At 38.0% G+C, this 21,504-nt stretch overlaps 1 protein-coding gene across 3 annotated transcripts; it reads left to right on the forward strand.

Annotated features, from left to right (window-relative positions):
* The first annotated feature begins 679 nt into the window (after positions 1–679).
* On the forward strand, positions 680–21,390 carry LOC145482246 (uncharacterized). Of its 3 annotated transcripts, XM_081460896.1 has the most exons (10): positions 680–1,125; positions 2,432–2,464; positions 3,668–3,751; positions 4,382–4,435; positions 11,230–11,472; positions 11,784–11,980; positions 13,075–13,137; positions 14,498–14,560; positions 16,939–17,949; positions 20,210–21,388. In XM_081460896.1, exons 4-10 carry the CDS (start codon positions 4,429–4,431, stop codon positions 20,408–20,410), a joined length of 1,785 nt encoding a protein of 594 aa, XP_081317022.1. In that variant the 5' UTR covers positions 680–1,125; positions 2,432–2,464; positions 3,668–3,751; positions 4,382–4,428; the 3' UTR covers positions 20,411–21,388. The 3 variants fall into 3 exon arrangements, with proteins under 3 accessions (XP_081317022.1, XP_081317021.1, XP_081317020.1); XM_081460895.1 differs by lacking the exon at positions 680–1,125 and having other exon boundaries at positions 1,150–3,751; XM_081460894.1 differs by lacking the exons at positions 680–1,125; positions 2,432–2,464; positions 3,668–3,751; positions 4,382–4,435 and having other exon boundaries at positions 7,192–11,472; positions 20,210–21,390.
* The last annotated feature ends 114 nt before the right edge of the window (positions 21,391–21,504 follow it).

The raw sequence follows: 21,504 nt of genomic DNA on the forward strand, positions 1-21,504 counted from the left end.
TATTCACTCACCTTCACATGTATGCACTCGCCTTCACTTTTATGCACTCGCCTTCACTTGTATGCACTCGCCTTTACTTGTAGGCACTCGCCTTCACTTGTATGCACTCACCTTCACTTGTATGCACTCATCTTTACTTGTATGCACTCGCCTTTACTTGTATGCACTTGCCTTCACTTGTATGCACTCACCTTCCCTTGTGTGCACTCGCCTTCCCTTGTATGCACTCACCTTTACTTGTATGCACTCGCCTTCACTTGTATGCACTCGCGTTCACTACTCCCCTGCTTTGTCAAATTTTCCCAGCTAAGTGAATCCAGATGAGGAGAAAAACTGACTTTATAATTAGATTTTGTTATAACCTTAGCAGCACGATTTTGTGAAGTTTTTCAATTAATGGATTATTCATACCACCCCAAACTGGGCAGCAATAATAAAAATGTGGCTGACTCAAAGGGAATTTTTTATAAGTGAAGGTTAGTGCATACAAGTGAAGGTGAGTGAATACAAGTGAAGGTGAGTGCATACAAGTGAAGGTGAGTGCATATACAAGTGAAAGTGAGTGTGTACAAGTGAAGGTGAGCGCATGCAAGTGAAGGAAAGTGCGTAAAGATGTAGGTGAGTGCATAAAAGTGAAGGAGAGTGCATACAAGTGAAGGAAAGTGCGTACAGGTGTAGGTGAGTGCATACAAGTGAAGGTGAGCGCATACAAGTGAAGGAAAGTGCGTACAGGTGTAGGTGAGTGCATACAAGTGAAGGAGGGTGCATACAAGTGAAAGAAAGTGCGTACAAGTGAGGATGAGTGAATACATGTGAATAAAAGTTAAGGAGAGTGAATAAATGTGAAGACGAATGCATAAAGGTGAGGGTCAATGAATACAAATGTGTGGAAGTGTAGGTGAGTTAATCTTTCTGCCATATTACGATATACCATATATGGTATAAACATAAAGTGCTCTATATGCATGCTAGCATGAAGTATATACCGATCTTCCACTGACAGAGACGAAATTTGTCGGTTGGAGAATTAGTTAGCTCTTGTGACTGTTGTTGTTGTGGGTTCATTTCTTTATGTCCTGGTTTGCTCCGTCTCCAATCGGAATTTTCGTTAGGACTGAGCCTGAGGTAAGCTAAGTTATATCTGAAGAAGTCATGACTCATGATAGTCTGACATAACTTGTAAGAACTTAAGCTAACATTCGACTGAAGTACCGATTTCAAGTTAATAACGTGTTGGCCAGTCATAGTCAGCTCATGGTCGTGTTTAAGTGTAAACTGTTTAGAAACCATTGAACCTTTTAAGACGTCCCTATATAACGATATTTCATGGTCGATGGAGATCAATATAAGTGAATTTGATGTATTGGCGATTTAATACTAAACGTATCTAAACACAAACTACGTATTAGCTTCCTAAGCGTTCCTGTACATGCCGACCCATTTGTAATAGACGCAAAAGTTGCTTAATGAGCTTTTAGTATAGTTTTTTTGTGATAGAGATAAGAGAATTCTCAGGGTGCTATTAAAACCATACGTTTAGGCTTGTGAAATTCACTTGGGCTCTGGTACTTTTACAAATTATAATTATAGTCTCACTCTGACAGGATAGGTTGTTGAGATTGAAGCTTTTACAGTTGTTTTGTTCTCAAATCATTTGCCCTTTGAGTTGACTTACAAGCTTTAGATAATCAGCTGGTGTTTACTGGAATATTTGGCACGGCTTTTTTGTTGGATTTTAAACTTTAAAAACCCTCAGAAGCATAAATTTGGACTTTTTATACTAGTTAGGCAGGCCATTTCATCATTACTTATGGCAGTAAAGTAAAAGTAAGTAAGTAACTTTATTTAAGTCTTGGGCTAAAATAGCAGTAACAAAACCACTAAATGTGGACACTTTAACATAAAGGATTAAAATAGCAAGATCTATTAAACAATTAGATTATGAGCTTGAGATTTCTATCACGTGATAGTTTACTCGGGCTGCGAATAATCTAATTGTTTTTGAATAAATCTACTAGTCGATCAAAACTTTATCTAATTACTCTTCACAGACACCTTGAAAATGCAAAGAAGCGGCTGTCATTTTGTTAACAAGCGCACACTGCTACACTAGCTACTCACTATCTATCACAGAATAGATAGTAGTAGTGTAGCCAATTAGACAATGGCATTCGTGATAGAACGCTGGTAGATTTATATTAAAAGCTATTATAAAAACAAGATAAAACTGCATAAAATATATATAAGATGAAATACATGAAAAAAGCATGTGAAGTGCAATTACTACCATAACTATCAGTCAAAATATCCAAGTCAAGTTTAGTTTGCAAATGTTTTTCTGCCAGTGCTTTTTCTGTTGGTGTATGTACTAACCATCATCAAATCATATCAATAACAGAAATATTATTATTTTGTGATTGTTTCACCTCAGGTGACCACTCAGTTCCAAAATCATGTAATTAGGGTGAGTGATTTGAGATTATGAGCATGACAACTCTAAATGGATCATGTGTACTTAAGGCATCTGTCGCTTGAGTATCAGCCGATGCTGTTGGCCGATATATCGACTGACAGTCGGGTGAGATATTGGCCAATACGTGGTCGACATTTCGACTGAGAGTGGGCCGAGTGTCGGTCGACACTCGGCTGACACCTCGACTGATGTGTTGCGATCAACAGTTGGTGGTGCATCGGTGGACTGTTGGTGGTATTGGTGTATTGCTAACTGTTGTTTTGCTGAAATAGCAGCCGTCTCCTTACCCACAGGAGACGCGAAACAAGAAGCTCCATCGTCTATGCTCATGTGTTGATGGAGTGAGGATGCAGCTCAAACTGCCGTCATTTCGAATACATATCTAATGCAACTTGAGGTCTCGACAATCATAGCTGGAAAAAACAGTCATTGAGATAGAAGAACGTTGCCGGTATGAAGAGTCAAAAATGGATGAGGGCCTCCTAAAGACCCTCTCAAAAGACTAGAGAAGATTATTTAATATTTGAGTAGAGAAGATAGAAGTCGACCAGCAACAAGAGCTGACCAAATGAGCGTGTGGTGTTGGCCGAGTGTCGGTGAAGTATTGGCCAAGTGTTGGCTGAGTGTTGGGGAAGTATCAGTCGAGTGTCAGCCAACATGCGTGTCTGTTGATGTCGGTCGATATGTTGGCCGAGTGTCGGTCGACATATTGGCGAATAGTATCGACCGATACTCGGCCGACAGATGCCTTAAGTACACATGATCCTTCTAAATTGCTTGTAGCAAGTCCATGTATATGGATACCTTCCTACGGTTGGAGCTATGAATGTCTACAATATCTGACCAGTCGCTGAGTTGAAATGTAGGACATTATTAGTGACATACATAATTTTGGGATATCTTGGTGAGTAGGCAATGTTTACTTAGTTTTGGATCTTTCTTTCTTGATCATTACAACCAGGCACAGCTTTCACCAAGTGTGTCAAAATATTGTTCTCAAAGAATCTTGCAGGTCTTCTTGTGGTTTCCGAAAGCTTTTGATCAGAAATACAATTATTGTTATGTACCTTGAAATCATCTATTGAGCAAATATTGTGCATATTTTGAAAATCAATGTTTTTTTCATTTTTTCATACTACCCGGAATCTTGATGTGAAGTTTGTTTTGTTACAAATACTAATGTTTCAATTGCAGATGGAAATTGAAATGTTCACCCAAAGTCAGGATTCCTTGACAAGATTCTAAAACACTCTTTTTGCAAAAAGCCATCTGAACCAGGTCAATATGATCATTTGCATAATTTCTTCATGAATATGGAAATAGACCAATTTTAATGTATTAAAATTCAGCCTAAAACAATAGACCTCAGCATGAGGCTCTGGGGAATAAACCTGACCAACTCTGTAGTTATACCCCAGAGCCTTGTACTGAGGTCTTTTGTTTTAGGCTAAGTTTTTATGTATCTAAACTGGTCAATTCTGGATTCTTTATTAAAATACTGGCAGATCAGAAGTGTTTGCTTCAATAATAATAATAAGAAAGGTCCAAAGTTCCCCATTATCCTGCCCACAGTGATGGAGGACATTTAATGTCAAGCACGCAAAAAAGCAATACTTTGCAATAAAACTAAAACTTCCTAAGTTGCAACTCTATTTGCACCATAATAATTGTTGAGGTTATTCACATATCCAGTAACCACATGTCCTCCTAGAGGACTTTTGTTTAATTAAGTGATAACTTTCAAAAGTGATTAATTACTACCCCAGCCTATTGCACAGTCATATTTGTAGCCAGCTTAACAGAATATTACTAGGCTAGGATTAAGGAAGGGTTCAGGAACCTTTTTTAGTCCTGCATAGTACAATTTTTTGTCTTCTTATTTTAAATAAATGGTTTTGCCTTTTATAGATTTTTCTCTTGTGGAAAATGACAAACTAAAGCTGCCTTTGAAGGATATGGGTGGTAAGTAGTAAACTCACTGATGAATTATGTTTAATATAACTGCCTTAAAGTGATCTTAAGAGAATTGATTCTTAAGTCTGTTCGCAATGACAATGGGTATAAGTCAGAGTGACATACAGGCACATAATTCAGCCCTGTAAAAATGGGCTGATTGAGTATAGTGAAGATTACTTACATCTTTTCTTTTTACACTGAATTGCCTTACATGAACATTTCTCCCCCCTGCAGGCCTACAACGTAGCACCAATTTACCAAGCAGAATTGCTGGCTTAAGCTATACTCCACAAAACATGTGATATTATATACCTGACTGACTGATACTCATGTGTATTAACTGTTTTGATTCAGTTGAATTTGAACAATGAGTCATACTTCCTTTTAATGTATAGGAGCTAATACTGGGGACAATCCCAAAATATTTTTCAAATCCAAAAAAAAATAGGTTAAATCACATTTTTGTTTGCATATCTTTCTTAAAGAGTTGGTAAAATAAAAAAACTGCAGTTCCAAATCTACCAATAAAACTATTGGATCCACAGATATATTTTTTTACAAATCCAAAACTAGTTTGCAAATCCAAGAATTGTCGTTAAATTCAGAAAAATATTTTTGAAATTGGAAAAACATTGTTCACTTTCTGGAAGTCTGAATACCGTGGGATTTTTATCAAGCCAAGAACTTTGAAGAGAAGGCTACTAAATGATGGTAGGAGTATAGACTGAAATCTCCTACATCTCGACATATTTGTATTTCAGCTGACTGACAAGTGCATTCTTCTTTCAGCACGACGGTCTCTGTCAGTAGCTACATGTACAGTTCTAATTGAATCTTAATCGTTTGTTTCACTTTCCTTATATATTTATAAATGCTTGATCCACTCTAAGTTTGCAATTTGGATCTATTTCGTTCCTCAATAACGAAGTGCAAGGAACAAAACATTCTGTATTCGGAATGGCCATTGGCACAGCTGGATTACAGACAACTTAAGCAGTTGTGAAATTAAGCCTAAAAATATTCAGGCTTGAATAGCATGGGATTTGAACTCGTGACCTCTGCGATACCAGCGCAGTCCTCGCTTTAACGCATGTACTTAATGTGGGAAAGACCTTCCCATCGAGTAGATTGATAGAAATCAAATCAATTCCAAAGTTCTAGCTACTCTTGATAAGGAAAACGTTAAGGTGGCTCTGAACCTTATATACAGATTCTTTTAAAACTTACCCAAAAGTTGCGTCCCATCATGCTTATTAAAATTTGATGATATAAAAAGGATTTCACCTTGCCGTTTTTTAATTATAAGCCCATAAAGCTGTAATTAAGCAGTGTTTCAGCCAGGAAATTTTACTTGAGGGCCAAAGTAGCCCCTGAAAACCTCTTTTAGAGGCCAATAAGAGGCCCTTTTTTTAGGAAAGGGGCCAATAAATTGAAAGCTACGGAAGGAAAAATGCATCAGTGTACCAAGGAAAATAAGGCGGTTATTAGGATCTATGATAAAATTTAATAGTAAGTACTTTTTGAAGTGTTTCTACTCAATGAAGTTTCTTTTGAATCAGATACTAGTATGAAGGATGGTCTGTGGGTCATTTGCCAATTCAATTTTTGTTGAAAATTAAAAATTGAAAATTGATGTCAATTTTTGATTTTCATGATTTTTTATGATAAAATAAGAAAGTGCCAAATCGAAAATATTTTACTTTTTTCCTTTCGGTAAAACACTGGAACAGAACTTATATTTTTACTTAAATCCTGTGAACCATGAAGAGAAAAATGAAACTGAGCAGCTATTTGGTTTCTCCGACAATGTTGCAGTCTGTGGCATGGCTTAGTTTTTCTGTTTTTGACAGAAGTCTAAAAATTGAAAATTGTGATCAGTTTTCAATTTTTGTTTTTCGACCAAAACATTCCAAATCATTGACAAAACTGTCCCAGAGGGAGGGGGAGGTGTCTATTCACATGGTAGTTTTTGTTGCCCCCAGGCCCCCTCCCCACAGCCCCGCTTCCTTCCCTGCTTAAGTAAGTCACGCTCTCTTCGACTGTCACTTCGCGGTCTTTCGCGATGTTTGGAAACGTTTTGTGAATTTTGTGTCTTTTAGTTGCTAAGTTGTGTCCATTATGGCAAGCAGCAAGACTTTCAACATAAGCCAAGAAGGAAAAAAGTCTTAGTTTTCATAACTGGAGCAGCTGATGTAACCATATCGAGACTTTCTCAGGCTTTTTCGGCACCATATTGTAATATTGGATTAGGTTGGATTGGATTGGATTTGTACATGAAACGCATGGATTTGCAAAACACGTATTAGAGAACAAAATTCAGGGAAGAATGAAAACTCTACAATATCCTTGAAATAAAATTTGTTGAGCTGAGCTAAATTCCACCCAATTTCATTGGTTATAAACCATCAGATATTCGAGTAGATAACACATGATTCAGGTCCAGGATAAAACCATCAGGAAAAATAATACATTTGATGTACAATACTAAATCCGACATTTTCTGGGTCAACCCATTGACACCTTCTGTAAAATTTGTGTTTCAGTGATTGTGCTAGCATTTGTTTAGCTGTATGACTACACGCAAGGTTAACATTCAGCTAATAGTCTGTGATTATTGAAATACAAGTAGTTGATATGAAAATGAAAGTGTACTTTATCCATGGAGTCTGAACACAGTACAGAAGGAAGCCCGCCCTGGCATAGCCCTTGGCTCTAAACTGGATGGGCATCCTTGTTCCCAGGGTCTCTCATCTTACCCCCCCCCCCCCCCCCCCTGGAGCGAGCGAGGAGAGACCCTGGTTGGGTCTGGTCACTTGTCTCCCAGAATCTGGGAGATGACAGTTAAATTATTGAAGGGATGGGCAGCCTAGTAGGAATTTCGTCTATACTTAGCCCACGGGAGTGCGGGAAAAGTGATGTATTAACTGGTATCAAGAGAAAGGACATCTCAATCTCTTTTTAGAGTCTCTCTTTAGAGAGAAACCAACCAGTCAAACATCAAAAGTCAAAACATGAGTACTCCATCACGAAGGCATAAGGCAACAGACAAAATCTCTGAAACCCAGTGATATCTCTGTGGCCTAATTAACACTGCTCAGAATTCCATTTCCCTTCTCAAAGTGTCGCTTGGATTAGGTATAGTTTCACTCATTTCTCGACTTCTTGAAAACAACACGTCTACTGCACATCCATTAATTTGAAATCTGCCCAATAAACAGACCCAAACTTCCTGCTCCCAAGCTTGTCTTTAATATGTACCAAGACCCAGGTAAATTCTTAAAACTTTAAGCACGTCTTCGCTTTTACGAGCCCAATCCCTCCTTAAACAAATCCAGTCCAGTCCAATCAATGTTTTACAATATGGCGCCATGCCTGAAAAAGCTGTAGGAGGAAGTCTCGATATGGTTACATCAGCCACTCAAGTTATGAAAACTAAGTGACAGTCAAAGAGAGCGCGACTTAAGCAGGGAAGGAAGTGGGGCTGTGGGAGGGGTTGGGGGTAAAAAAATTACCTTCCGAATAACCCATTGCAAAAATGTGAGAGGACTGGGACGGGTTTCTTATATTGATTAGATTGAAAATCTAAACATTTCATCTGAAATGTTACTGAATGAAAAGCTGCCCAGTCAAGTTTGAGAGTTTTCAGCAGAAAGTTGTCCAAATGGGAGCCTTGCAAAAGTTGCAAAATTCCGTACAAACCCTTAAAATTTTGTGGCCTGTCTACCCAATCCATACAAACTCTCTATTTTAGATGATATTTTAAGAGCTATCATTTTGCCATTTTCCTCCTCTAAATACTTCTATTCTTGCCTAAGACTCTCAAATTTAGTTGATCTTTCATTTGAATACATGTATCTTAGTTTTTCAAACAAACGGAAAACAACCATACTCTTTCCCAGTCCTCTCACATTTTTGGAATGGGCAATGGACCCCTCTCCTTCCCTCTGGGGTCGTTCTGTCATCGACTTGAAAGGTTTTGGCCAAAAACAAAAATTGAAAATTGATTGCAATTTTCATTTTCAACTTTTAGACTTCTGTCGAAAACAGAAAAACTAAGCCATGCCACAGCTGACGGCAACATTGTCAGAGAAACAAAATAGCTGCTCAGTTTCATTTTTCTCTTCATTATTGATAGGATTAAAGTAAAAATATAAGTTTTGTTTCAATGTTCTACCGAAAGAAAAAATATAAAATATTTTCGATCTGGCACTTTCCTATTTTTAATGATAAAAAATCATGAAAATCAAAAATTGACAGCAATTTTCAATTTCTGAATTTAAACAAAAATTGAATGGATGAATGACCCACGGACCAAGGATCTGTGCATTACAAGAGAACAATCCACAGGCATACATGACAATGCAGTCAATGATCAAGGGTTTGCAATGCATTATAGAGCGATTTCAAACACGGTCAGCCATTTGGAAATTTTCCAATGTGAGAGAATCAATACAGCAAAGCAAAAGGATAGATTGACTTCTTTTCTTATGTTGAAAGTTTTAGAAGCAAAGATCTTTCAATATGATTTTCTAGAACAACATGATGTGTGAGAAATAACCATTATTGATCATCAACACAAAGAAATCCAAATTTTTGGTCACCAAGGATGAAATTTTAGTAATTGCTTTGGCAACTGTATCAGCCGCAATATCAAGCAGGGGATGGCTTTTAAAATACTATGCCAGTGTTAAGCCTGCAGTCTTGTGAAAGGAAAGGGCCAAATCGGCCCTTTTCTTGTTTTTCTGGGGGCCATCTCTGATTTCAATGCAGGATTCCCGCAATGGCACAGTCTGGCGGAAACACTGATTAAGGGTGGTTTTAGCAGGTCATACTGTTGCTATAATGGTAACCTACTGTGTCATGAAAATGATAAATGAATGTGTTCATCGATGAGTGGACAGTTTTTTGATACCATGATTGTAGCATCACGTGATACAGAGTGGTAATAATGACCCATCAAAATCTTACTGCTGGAAACTGTTTTCAGCCACCTAAATTTTTTTAAACATGCTCCTTTTGTAAGGCGAAGTTATGAATTACAGTACATGTACTTTGAATCTGATAAGTGCACCAGATAAGAGCATAATCCAGTGGCTCTTTCTTGTTGTAGAAGTATGAAAACAGAGAAAACTAATTAAATAATAACATGCATACAGTATGCATATACAGTAAGGCTGTATATGCATACAAAAGGCCATATGTGTCAACAGGCCAGGGTGTCCCTAACTTGACCTACTGTTTTTGCCATAGTTATTCACTCACCAAGCCCAACATTTAAGCCAAGTTTGCGCAAAATTTGTTTATGATTTGAGCTGTATCACCTCCTTCCTGGTCATCTGATAGACACTCTTTGTAAAAATTCTGGCTCGAAACTGGTGATGGATAACTGTTGTCTTAAAGTGCCTATGAAGTAAAAAATAATTCCTGCTTATTTGAAAGGCTTTTCAAGGTAAAGAAGAATGGCGTTTTCCTTTTTGGATATCTTTTTTCGTTTTAGAGATATTCACGTTTTTGTATCATGCAAATCAGGAAAGTGATGGGGTCATAGGTGGTTCCTCTAAAACAGCACAACACTCAATACATACATACATACATACTTTATTTGCAACTCCCCAAAGGGGCTTTTCAGTTACAAAAGGAATAAAAAAGATAAAAAATATGTCAATTAAAATGAATAAACAAAATGGGAAAGGAGTCTAAAATTAATTACAGTATTAAAGATTTAAAAATTTACAAAGTTTAAGAATCAATCGAGAATAACTCTAGAAATATTAAAACAGTGTTCTTAAAACTTGGCACCAGCAATGTACATCACAAAAGAAACAGAATGGCACCTACTATGTTGTTGCCAAGGCAACACTCTTAGCTCAAGTCTCTTTCTGTGAAAAACCAAATATCCCCATTTGCAACCTTTTAAAGTGGGACAGAAGGTCTTCCTCGGAACACACATGGTTCCCATATTGTCTTAACTCTCCCCATTAGATTGGTGGGAGTGGATGATCCTTGTTTAAGATAAAATCTGCGAATTTTAGTCTTAATTGAAACAGAACTGGCAGCATAACTGTTGTCATGGCAATGGCATGATGGATGTCATTATGTTTCTTTTGTGATGTACATTTCTGGTGCCAAGTTTAAAGAACACTGCTTCAATATTTCTAGAGTTATTAAGTGCATCCCTACAACACTTAAATTCCGGTTTCTCCAGAATAAATATAAGGAAATTTTGCCCCACTGTTATTGGATGTTACTATTTGAATGACCTTCCTGTATCTATATGTAACTTAATGACTAGAAAATGTATTAAAAAAGCACTCTTCTAGTATTATTTTGCTCAGTATTAATTAATTCATACCTCTTCCTCTCCTATGTTAAGTTAACTTTTTACCCTAATTATTTTTGTCAATTAAACAAGGGCATCTAATTAGCTTGCTATATTTTTGCCCTTTTCCATTTCTCCTCTTACTAGTCTACTTTATATTTATCTTTGTAATTTTAGAATGGAATAAATAAATAAAATGAAATGAAAATGAAATGAGTTATTCTTGATTGAGTGTTGTGCTGTTTTTGTGGAACCACTTATGACGTCATCACTTTCCGTACGAAAACGTAAATATCTCTAAAACGAAAAAAGATATTCCAAAAAGGAAAACGCCATTCTTCTTTACTTTGAAAAGCCTTTCAAATAAGCAGCAATTAATTTTTTACTTCATAGGCACTTTAATGGTCCGTCACTTGTGAGCCAGTCCTGAATAATGTCGATCTTAATGGAGCAAAAGTGATGAGCTTTGCATATCTTACAGAGATAAAAGAAAAAGTTTTGAACTCGCTTGAAAAGGAAGAAGATGCCTTTGAAAGACTTGATGATTTATGGAGGGACAAAATAGATACCACAGGAATAACAACAGTGAGGAAGCTTTTTGAAAGATATGAAACTGTGCACGGACCTCTATCTACAGATGAATTAAAGGATCTTCTCAGAGATCTAGCATATGTGCATATAACATGCCATGTATTTCCTCAGAACCTTACTACCAGTAATTCAGGCAAGTTTTGAAATAAACACGTATATATGTACACACTGCATAGTATTATTCATTTGGCAATCTTTTGAAATATTTTTTGCAGTGTTTTAAACTAATTGTTTTTAAAAGAATGTTTTTGATGCAAAGTAACCTTCATCTGACAGCCCATCCTGTGAATATTGCTTTGAAGAGGAATCTTCTAATGACTCGTTATAACTGTAACTAAAATTTCAAAGGTATGTGTTTGTGTGCAGTGATGGAGTTAGGTGTACACAGTGGTGTGGCTACTAAGGAGACTAAGGCAAAAGTTGATTTGACTTTATTCTTTGTAGGCTTGACATTTGGAAAAGGTGTAGCTAATGCCTTGGACGGGTCAAGCTTTAAGGCTTCCACAACAGGTTTTCAGTCATCTGACTCAAGGGTCCTGGTGACAGGACTAGACCGATCGAGAGTAAAGTTACCGTCCAAGCCGGTAAGCCATGACTGGTGTCCCGAAAAGACATCTGGAACAATGGAAGAGGCGTTGCAGGTACCTAATCGTTGTTGACTGTTAAGTACTTTTGACTCTTACTTAAGGGTGGCACAGTCATTTAGAGATTAAATTTTGTATTCATAAAGAACTGAACTGATGTTGAATTATAACAACAAATTCTGGCATGCTTATTTACTGCAGCAACTATAGATATAGAACACAGTTAGCCACACATTTTTAAATGTTTTGTAGTCAAGCCGAAATTACTTTTAGATAAAAACAAAAAGTTATCAGTCCTCTTTTGTATCTTTATATAAAACATAACTTACAAATTATATGCGAACCTACACGAAAGCTAAAAAGTCAAACGGAATAAGCAAGGAGTCCCAGTGGAGAAATTTTCCACATGTTGGTATCTAAGAACACCAAATGGCAAACTTCTGTCTACATGCTATTTGTACACAAGGGTACGGAACTAATGTTCATGGGTCTGGGAATCACTTCCCAGGGCCTGGTTCTCGAGTGTGCAAGGTTAACGTCATTTTTTTTATATAGTTTACAGATAAGACTTGAAAGTTGCCAGAGAAAAGGAAATATTGTGTTTTAGATGCTTTTGTGTTATTGTTGAGAAATAAATCTTTTGACGTAAATAACGCCACAAGTTCATAAACAAAATGTGATTTTGTTGGATTATGTAACCAAAAATGTCATGTTTTATACTTGTCTAGTAGGGGGTGGGTCATGTGATTTTCAAACTTCATTTAGGGGTGGGTCACTCAATTTTGTGCCAAATGGAAGGGGTGGGTCTTGTGTTTTCTATCTACCACATTTTCAAATGCTCCGGCCTCTCTCTCCCCCTCCCCTCCCCCCTTATGCGTTTTGACCAGTCCCATTTGTTGAAAACTTATTAGTGTTAATGAACAAAGTAGAAAGGACTACTAGACATGACATTTTGTATTTATTTGGCCAGGGAAATCTTCTTTTTATCAGGGAAAAGGCAGGGAATTTTAAAAAGTGATGCCTGTTGTCTGTCTGTGTCACTATTAAGTTTCTCTACACCAATTTCGCTTTACCTCTTGACAAGAACCTTGCTTATTTTATAATCTGCAGTTTTTGTTCTCAGTTTAACTCTTATGCCTTTCTTCCTGCAGAATACGAGGGAAAAAAATGAACGACTTAAAATCATAGTACGCCAGTTAGAGGAGGCATTAGAGGTACTTTACATGCACGCTTGTATATGGTATTTGTAGGTATCTAATAACCACCGAGTATAAATTTTAGGGTAAAAGTATTATTAGTAAAAATGGAGCTGTAACTAGGATAAGACATAATATTAAGAAGTAAAAACGTTCTCTGGTTGAAAGATTAAAAACATGAGCTTTCGGCCATCAGTCCATAGCCTTTGGTGAATAAGAAATGTTTGTACGCGAATGGAAATATATACGAAAAGAGTACGAAAAAATGTAAAAGCTAAAATACAACAGAAGTGTGAAAAAAGCTCAAAAGAATGTAAATTGCATCTAAATTACAATGAGATGGAATATTGCCTGGGCAACGGTTTTGAGCTGTTATCCCTGCTGACAGTTTTGGCAGTATGCTAGGATTTTAAGGTTTTTCGGACGCGGTATTGGCTTTGTCGATTACACCAGCATTATTAAAATCAGTTGAGTGATCATCTTGCCACGCATGGCTGGCAGCGTTCGAGCCCTTCGTATAGTTTTTCAGGCTGCTTTGATGTTTCTTTTTTGCGCTTGGAAACATCTTCCAATTTCTCCTACCTGCTCCATGAACAGTCTGAGCACGGGATCCTGTAGACTAGGAAGCTGAAGCGGATCTAGGTGGGGGGTGGGGGGGGGGGGGGCGGGGTGGGTCAACCCCCTAACTTAAGGAAAATAAGACATTATAACACGCTGATTTGGCCTCAGAATGCCGGTAATCCCATTTCCAAGGAGCTTAATTTTACAAATTTGCCGGGGAACGATGCGCCTGGATCCCCTTCAGGGGAGCCGCTTTGGCGGACCGTACCTCGAATCCCCTTCTCTAAAGACTTGGATCCGCCCCAGGGAAGACTACTTTACACTGGAGATCTGAACTTTGGAAACAGAAATTCCTGCTGATGGGTTTTTACTGGCTTGCTGCCCACTCGATTTTCGTTGTTACGAATTAATCTCGTAAGAGGCTGTCCGATGGTTCGGCCCATTTAAAAAACATGGATATCAGTTCTTCTGGTGGAGAAACTGTGTCGATCACGGTGGCTTCTTTCAACCAGAGAATATCGTAGCGATCGCATTTAATAAAGTTTATGTCTATCTGTCTATCTGTCTATCGGTCGGTCTGTCTGTCTGTCTGTCTGTCCGTCTGTCTGTATGTAGTGATCGTTGCGACAACGATCGCGGAGATAGACTTCAGCTCTATCTCGACTATCGTAAGGATCATTTAGACACCGGCGGTGGTAGGGATGGCTCAACATTTCTGTAGTGATTGCAGCGATCGTATGGAAACCAGCCTTTAGTATCCAGTGTTAAGTCACCCAATGTTACATGTTGTAAACATTAGTTTACCTTTTATTTGCAGCGAGAGAGGGAAGTAAACATTCATTGTCAAAGCCAAGTTCGCTCTCTGCAACAAGAAGTAGTGGTATGCAATTTACAGTAGTAAAATCAGAAACACCTTAACTTTACGTAAGACTCATTCTGTTTCAAGCACGTCAAGAAACGGAGCAGGAGTTTGAAGCATCAAATTTTATCCAAAGAGATTTTATGAAAAACCTCACGATCGACTATCAAAGAATTACCTCCATAGAAACGCACTGGGTGCACGTATTTACCACCAAAACTGCTAATGTAAATGTAGATCTTTTTTATAGTGCTCATACACCTTATTCCAAAATGGCGGCCAATTTATTATTCTTTTGTTTGCATGTTAATTAGCCCTCTTTGCCTCATTTTCACTTCAAAATTCTTTTGTATTTTGTACATGTTGACGAGGCAAAGAGGGCTAATTACCATGTAAACAAAAGAATAATAAACTGGCTACCATTTTGGAATAAGGTGTATGCACTTAGCTATAGAAGCACTAAGCTTAGCTAGTTTGCAGGCATGCCACTGAAACAAAGGAACAAAATATTTCAAATAAACGCAACATAGTTAAAAGTCCCAACTGACAGGAGGCAGACCAGTTGGCTATTTACAAAGCGTGACCGGGGATTTGAATTCGGGACTACCGAGAAACAAATCCCGCTATTGGCAGTGTGGAGGCCTGGGACCTCCGGATTACAACACCGGCCACGCTGGCTCCTCCACACTCCTCCGCTGCTTATGTAAACGTCTAATATCTTACATTTTCAAGCCATGACTGAGAACGTTAAGTCTGTATGCCCCAAATGTATAGAAAAAACAATAATGTTTGTTCACAGAGTTTATCGCCTCATTTTCTTTTCGAAGTCTTGCATAATTTTGCTTCAAACTCTTACAAAACCGAAAGTGTGTTGAATTTTTGCGTTTGACTGCTGTGTAGAAATCACTAGTTTGAGTCCTAGTGATCACAGTGGGGCACTATTTGGTCACATGGTCTTCAGCTAGCACTTCTCTAAATTACATACTACAGATCGAAAAATTATACATGCCCAATTGTAACTGCCATGTAACCCTGACTTCAATGCAAACCCAACACGACCCGCAAAATCATGTCTTAATGGATATTTTGGGCGATACGGCGGCCATTTTGAGTTTTGTTGTTTCAGATAGCTATTATGGGATGCTTAGGGGGCAAATACATACTAAGTAACCCTCTACGCATCCCATAATAGCTAGCTATGGCTATTTGAAACAGTAGAACTCAAAATGGCCGCTGTATCACTGAAAAATTACATTGTAATGACCGGATGTCCTGATCTAGTAAATCCAGAATAGTCGAGGACGAGGAAAATTGTATATTACTGTATCGAAGGGGTAAAAAAAATAGCAGTTTGAGATAGCGAGGAGTTTGAAATATCCAATTCCAATTTAAAGAAAGAGTAAATTGATTACTGCATAACCGCATGCAAATAAAACCGGTTTCACTTTGGCAAAGCGAAGACTTTGGCAAGTTTGGCAAGTTTTTGAGTCGAGGTAAATGTATCCTAAGAAAGAGCTTTCTTAAGTCATTACATTAGTCATTGTCATCCTAGACTACAATTGGGACAAAGCAACGAAGTACGTGTAAACAAAGAACTCTGAATGTAAAATACTACATCCAAAAACGTTGACTTCCACATTGAAAGGAAAAAAGACTGCATAAGAAATTTGTTTCCAACAGTCTTCAGAAAGCCCATTTACAGCGCTGCATGTTTAAACTAAAAGAACTAAAGCCAACTTTGAACAATCAGTCTGAGTTCATCCGTGCAAAGTTATTGTTTACATTTCTAGATTCGTATTTAACAGTTTATTTGAAAGGACTTCATGCTTTGTTTGAAATTCTTTCCATTGGCAAGGATTTCTTTCTGTACTTCGTGAACATCCGTTATGGAACTACTTAAAACTTTAATTCGTTTGGTGTTTCTCCTTTTCAATTTACATTTGTAAGCCCCAGTGAGGCAAAAAAAATATGCACTGCACTTGTACCTACAAAAATGTTAAGTAAAAATACCCATAGCATCACGAAAAGGCAGAATTGTTACACCGAGTAGAAAAACAAGACAGTAGCACCAAATTTTCAACTTGAATTCTAAGTAATAGTCATAGGTGTAGTTATATGTATATAACTGATGCTACACTGGAGGCGTTGTCAATGAAGTATGCATTTTCTTTCTTTATTTTTCGTTCATTTATTGGACATTTTTTGGTATGCGCAGTAGGAGTGCTTATAATACTAATAAATCAGTCTGACAAAAATCTAACCGGTGAAGCTTACTGATGTAGTGAGAAATTGCTTGTTATAACTGTTTGCAAATAGTTTTCTGGTAGAAAAGACATCAGTGTTTACTTTGTATCTTCCTGCTCTACTAATATATGGGCCTGATATTTATTTTTTTCAAGGCAAAAGATTGTGAATTACGGAATCAGGTCGAGGTCATGCGTGTTGTTGTTGAGCAGTTGAGAGAATCACAGCAAGCCCGAGGAATGTTGGAGGCGAAATTGCAGGGGGTTGCAGAACAAATGGAGTCTCAAGAAAAACGTTATGACAAAAATTGTCAAGAATTGAAAAATCAGTTACGGGAGAATAAACGTCTGCTGGATAGAGTGACGAGCCTGGAGCAACAACTGGATTTGGAAAGGTCCCACCGAGAGCGGGATAGAGGAGAGTTTCAACAACAATTACAACTGTGTGGAGAAGAGTTTCAACGACAATTACAGCGGGATAGAGGAGAGTTTCAACAACTATTACAGCAGCAAAGCGCACATCTCCAACATCTTGAGCAACATTTACAGCACGTAGAAAGGGTAGCAGAGGGGCGGCGCCATGCTCGTCTCCAGCAGCCTGAAACACGAACCTGGATCATTCAACGCAATGAAGTTGGCCTAAGCAACGATGTTTTGGGTGAGGGGTCCTGGGGAATTGTTCGAAAAGGAACATTTCGTGGTAGCCCAGTTGCTGTTAAAGTGCTTCACAGGGTGATTCTGTCATCTCATAATCGTAGTCTCTTTGAACGTGAAATGGAAATTTCATCCCGCTGTCGCCACTTCAATATTGTTCAATTCATGGGCGCAACATTGGATGATCAAAATCCTTTACTTGTGACAGAACTACTAGACTGTAATTTGACACAACTCCTGAAGCAAAGGCAATTGAACAGAGAAGAAATACCGGTAGTCTCTCTCGCTGTAGATGTGGCCCGAGGCTTAAACTATATGCATTGCAATCAACCTCCCATCGTGCATCGTGATGTTAAAAGTGACAATGTACTTCTTAAGAGGTGGGATAATTCGTGGATAGCCAAAGTGTCTGACTTAGGAGCAGCCAATTTTCGTCGTCTTGTTATGACTCCTAGTCAGGGAACACCATTATACGCTGCTCCAGAAGCAGGCACTAGAGAATACTCAGAGCTGGTAAGTGCTTTCGTTTACAGATTTTATGCTCTTTTTGGGTAAGGAGGTATAGCTATCCTGAGATTTAAATTATAAAATAACTGAGCTACTACGTACGCTCTCATTGGTCGATAGGTGTGTTTAAATGAGAGTATGTAAACACGGTTGTGACGTTTTAGATTCGCGCGTATTTTTGAGAATTATTTTATAACAGCAATAGAGCACTTTTTCCGTGTTTACATAGCCTCCTCTAAACACTCGGAGGGTTGGGAGAATTCTCGAAAGTTATGCAAACTCTCGACTACGTCTCGGGTTTGCATAACTGTCTCGAGTTTCCCAACCCTCCTCGTGTTTAGGTGAGGCTATGTAAACACGGGAAAGTGCTCTATTGCTTAAGCATTGGACAGCAGTTCCTGAGGTCCATGCATGGTTTAAGGTCAGGTTGTTGAGTTGCAATTGATGCATTCTTGGGAGAGACTTTTTTACCCCCGTAGTGACTCACTCGACACATGTAGCAATTACAAATTGGGACATCCTAACAATCTGCGAAGGACGAATATCCCATCATGGAGGAGTTCCAAAGTCCTGTTAGCCACAACTACAAAAACTGGAGTTCAGTGACAGCCACTCTCCTTGAAAACAATGGTACTTCCTTACTCTGGGGGCGGGAGAAGGGATTGAAATTGTTGGTGTAACTGTAAGATTAACACAGTCGAACCTCTCCACAACGGCCACCTTGGGGACAGAGGAAGTGGCCGCTGTAGAGAGGTGGCCGTTATGGGGAGGTAGGGGTGTAATATGACACCGGTTTTTTTCTTGGGGCTCAACATTTCTATGTTTAAAAAAAATGCCGCTTAATGTAGCTTGTAAATACGTAACACAATTAAAATATATCAATAAAACAGAAACTAAACAGAAACAGAGACCAACGACGCACCGTATAGATCAAGTTTTGTAACCTTTTCCAATAAAAGAAATGGGTTTTTTTTTATACACTGTTCGTCAGTCGTTGGGACGCGTTTTAATGGCCGTTGTAGAGAGGTTAAAGTAAGAGTGAATGTATGGACCGTTCGCTGTGACTAAACAAAGTGGCCGACTTGTTGCGAGTTGCGCGGCTAGTGGAGGTTCGATTGTATTAACTTCTGGCCTGGTATTAAATATATATTTAATTGTCTTTTAGTCTGAAATGTAATCTTTTCCAAAAACTATATATTTATGCCGGCTATCGACATTTCAGTTGAAGTTTCAGATGATAAAGTTAGACCATCTAAACCAAATTCTCTCTTAAATTTAATAAAACCTCTCGAAATCATTATCTTTTTCATTGTTTGCCTTTACATCTTACTGGATGAAGGAATTTTTCTGCCCACTGAAATTCTAGTGAACTTCTTTCAGTTTCATCAACATCTTAAGTCTTTAGGTGGGCAGAAATCCCTGACCAAATTGAAACGGTAGTACGTCGTGTTTCGTTTCGAAATTTTCTTAGTCATATGTTTAATAAGTAACCATATGAAAGCTCGAGCAATTTGAATTTACACCTCTCGTAATATTTGAAAATTCTATCAAATAGCATTTACCTTAAGGCTCGTGAAAATATGAGGGAATTTTCAAATATCAGTGTCAATACTCAACTGCAACTCATACGATTACCTGTACTCAGTGTTCCAGATTTTTCTAGGGGTGGTGGAAAAAAACGTATTTTGCCTTCACTACACAACCAAACACACTCAAATGTCAGGGGGTTGAGGCATGGGCGCGTTGGTCTGCCAGGCCCAAGATATGTTTTAATTGTGGCAATAAACTTAAAACAAAGTGGATGAGATCAAATAACATCCTACATGCGGCAAAGCCGGACACGTAAACCCCAAAAACCTCTTATTAGGAAAAATAGGGACCGTGTACCCCGGCAGACCAAATGCAGTGGCACCACCTTTGGGGTTTTAAGGTTGATATATAAACAACAGAATGAAAGAGAGAACAGATAACGTTATTTTTTTACAATAAAAATAAACCTTATGCAAAAGTTTTAGTGGCGAGGCTGACCGTAGAATGCCATAAGTTTCTCGACCTTCTCTTTTTACAAACGTACTAATTATGGGCCTTTGCATACTACGCTAGCACCCACTTCTCTGTTCCGTGTCGGCAAAATATTAATTCATGTTAATACCGATTATCACAAATTACATTCTAGACTCACCCTGACACTGAAGAAACTCGCCATATAATAAAATATGAACTGTATGGACACATTCAGCTGTCCTGCTTCATAATTTTTTTCCAGGTGGACGTGTACAGTTTTGGCTTACTGGTTTTGGAAATGTGTATCCGAGAGTATCCAGTACGTGGCCAGATAGCTGACCAGATAAAACACGTACCTTGTCCGAGACTTCAAGGGCTCATAGGTCGTTGTGTGGAGCAAGTCCCTGAAAGACGCCCAAGAATGGGTGAGGTGATCCAGGTCTTAACACAACTGATGAAGTAAAAATGTTACTTTTCACTTCTATTCGCATTGTAGGTCATTCAATTGATTGTCAAGGGAATAAGGGGTGCATTTAGGACCAATGTCTCCAATGGGGACACAACAAAAGAAATAGAAAAGTACAATTTACACTCATCTTTGTAAGATACTTAATTAGGTTGATATCAAACGGTAACTACTTAGAAGCGGTCAATTAGTATGATGAAGATTATAAAGGTGCAGAAAAAAAACTGTTTCCTGTGGGGCCACTCAGTAAGTGTTTTGTTGTACTTCCTAACTCAAAAGTAGAATAACTGTGAAAAATGACTTTCGTGACGCCGGCTGGCACACAAGTTTGCTGCGGTTTCAAGGTGCACGACGTGATCACGTGCGAGTCGAAAGTTCAAGTTATTGTTTCTATAGGGAGTTTGTGAGTTTTGACCCATTGCACGTGACACGTTCTCGTCCAATTGAAAAACGTATTTGAGTTGGGTTATAAAAAGGAAAGATAAATTACTCGTATATATCGACGTGATTTCAAACAGTGGAACAGCTGCTTGACACTTCAAAACAGTAGTTGAAAGCGAATCATATGGGTTTAAAAACAAGAGAAAGGTGCAATTTCAGATATTTGTAGGTCACTTTCTTGGTATAAGATATTCTTGATAAATTCTGAATTTCTGCTAAATCAGTATATTTAGGGTAAAAGTTTCTGGGTTTAACGCGGCTGGTAGTATTATTGGTAGGTAGACTATTTGAAGATGTGTAGATTTACAGCTGTACAAAATTTTAAAATATGTATCAAAATGGGAATTTGCCCTTTTAGATAATACATGTGAAAATTGTGGGTTTGTTAAGAAAAGTCTTACAAAATTTGCAAAATATGTAAAATTACTCTAATTGTGTGCTTCATTTTGATTCTTGGGGTGTTCGAAATTTTTAAAGATAGAGGTTGGCTTGTAAAATTCATGGCTTTTTTGCAGGTTATGCTTGTTGCATTTTTTGATCTTGCAAGACTGTATGTCTTCATAAAACATTTTAATAATGAATTAACTTTTAATCAATATATATTAGATATATAGTTCATTTTCGCCACTTTCATACTCGGTTTGAAGAGC

The sequence above is a fragment of the Orbicella franksi genome, chromosome 3 (assembly GCF_964199315.1).
Source record: "Orbicella franksi chromosome 3, jaOrbFran1.1, whole genome shotgun sequence".
Lineage (NCBI taxonomy): Eukaryota > Metazoa > Cnidaria > Anthozoa > Scleractinia > Merulinidae > Orbicella > Orbicella franksi.

Coding starts and splice junctions, on each gene's coding strand:
- LOC145482246 (XM_081460894.1), top strand. CDS start 11,208: ATGAGCTTTGCATATCTTACAGAGATAAAAGAAAAAGTTTTGAACTCG. Junction 11,981..13,074: donor CAATGGAAGAGGCGTTGCAG/GTACCTAATCGT, acceptor TTCTTCCTGCAG/AATACGAGGGAAAAAAATGA. Junction 14,561..16,938: donor CTCTGCAACAAGAAGTAGTG/GTATGCAATTTA, acceptor ATTTTTTTCAAG/GCAAAAGATTGTGAATTACG.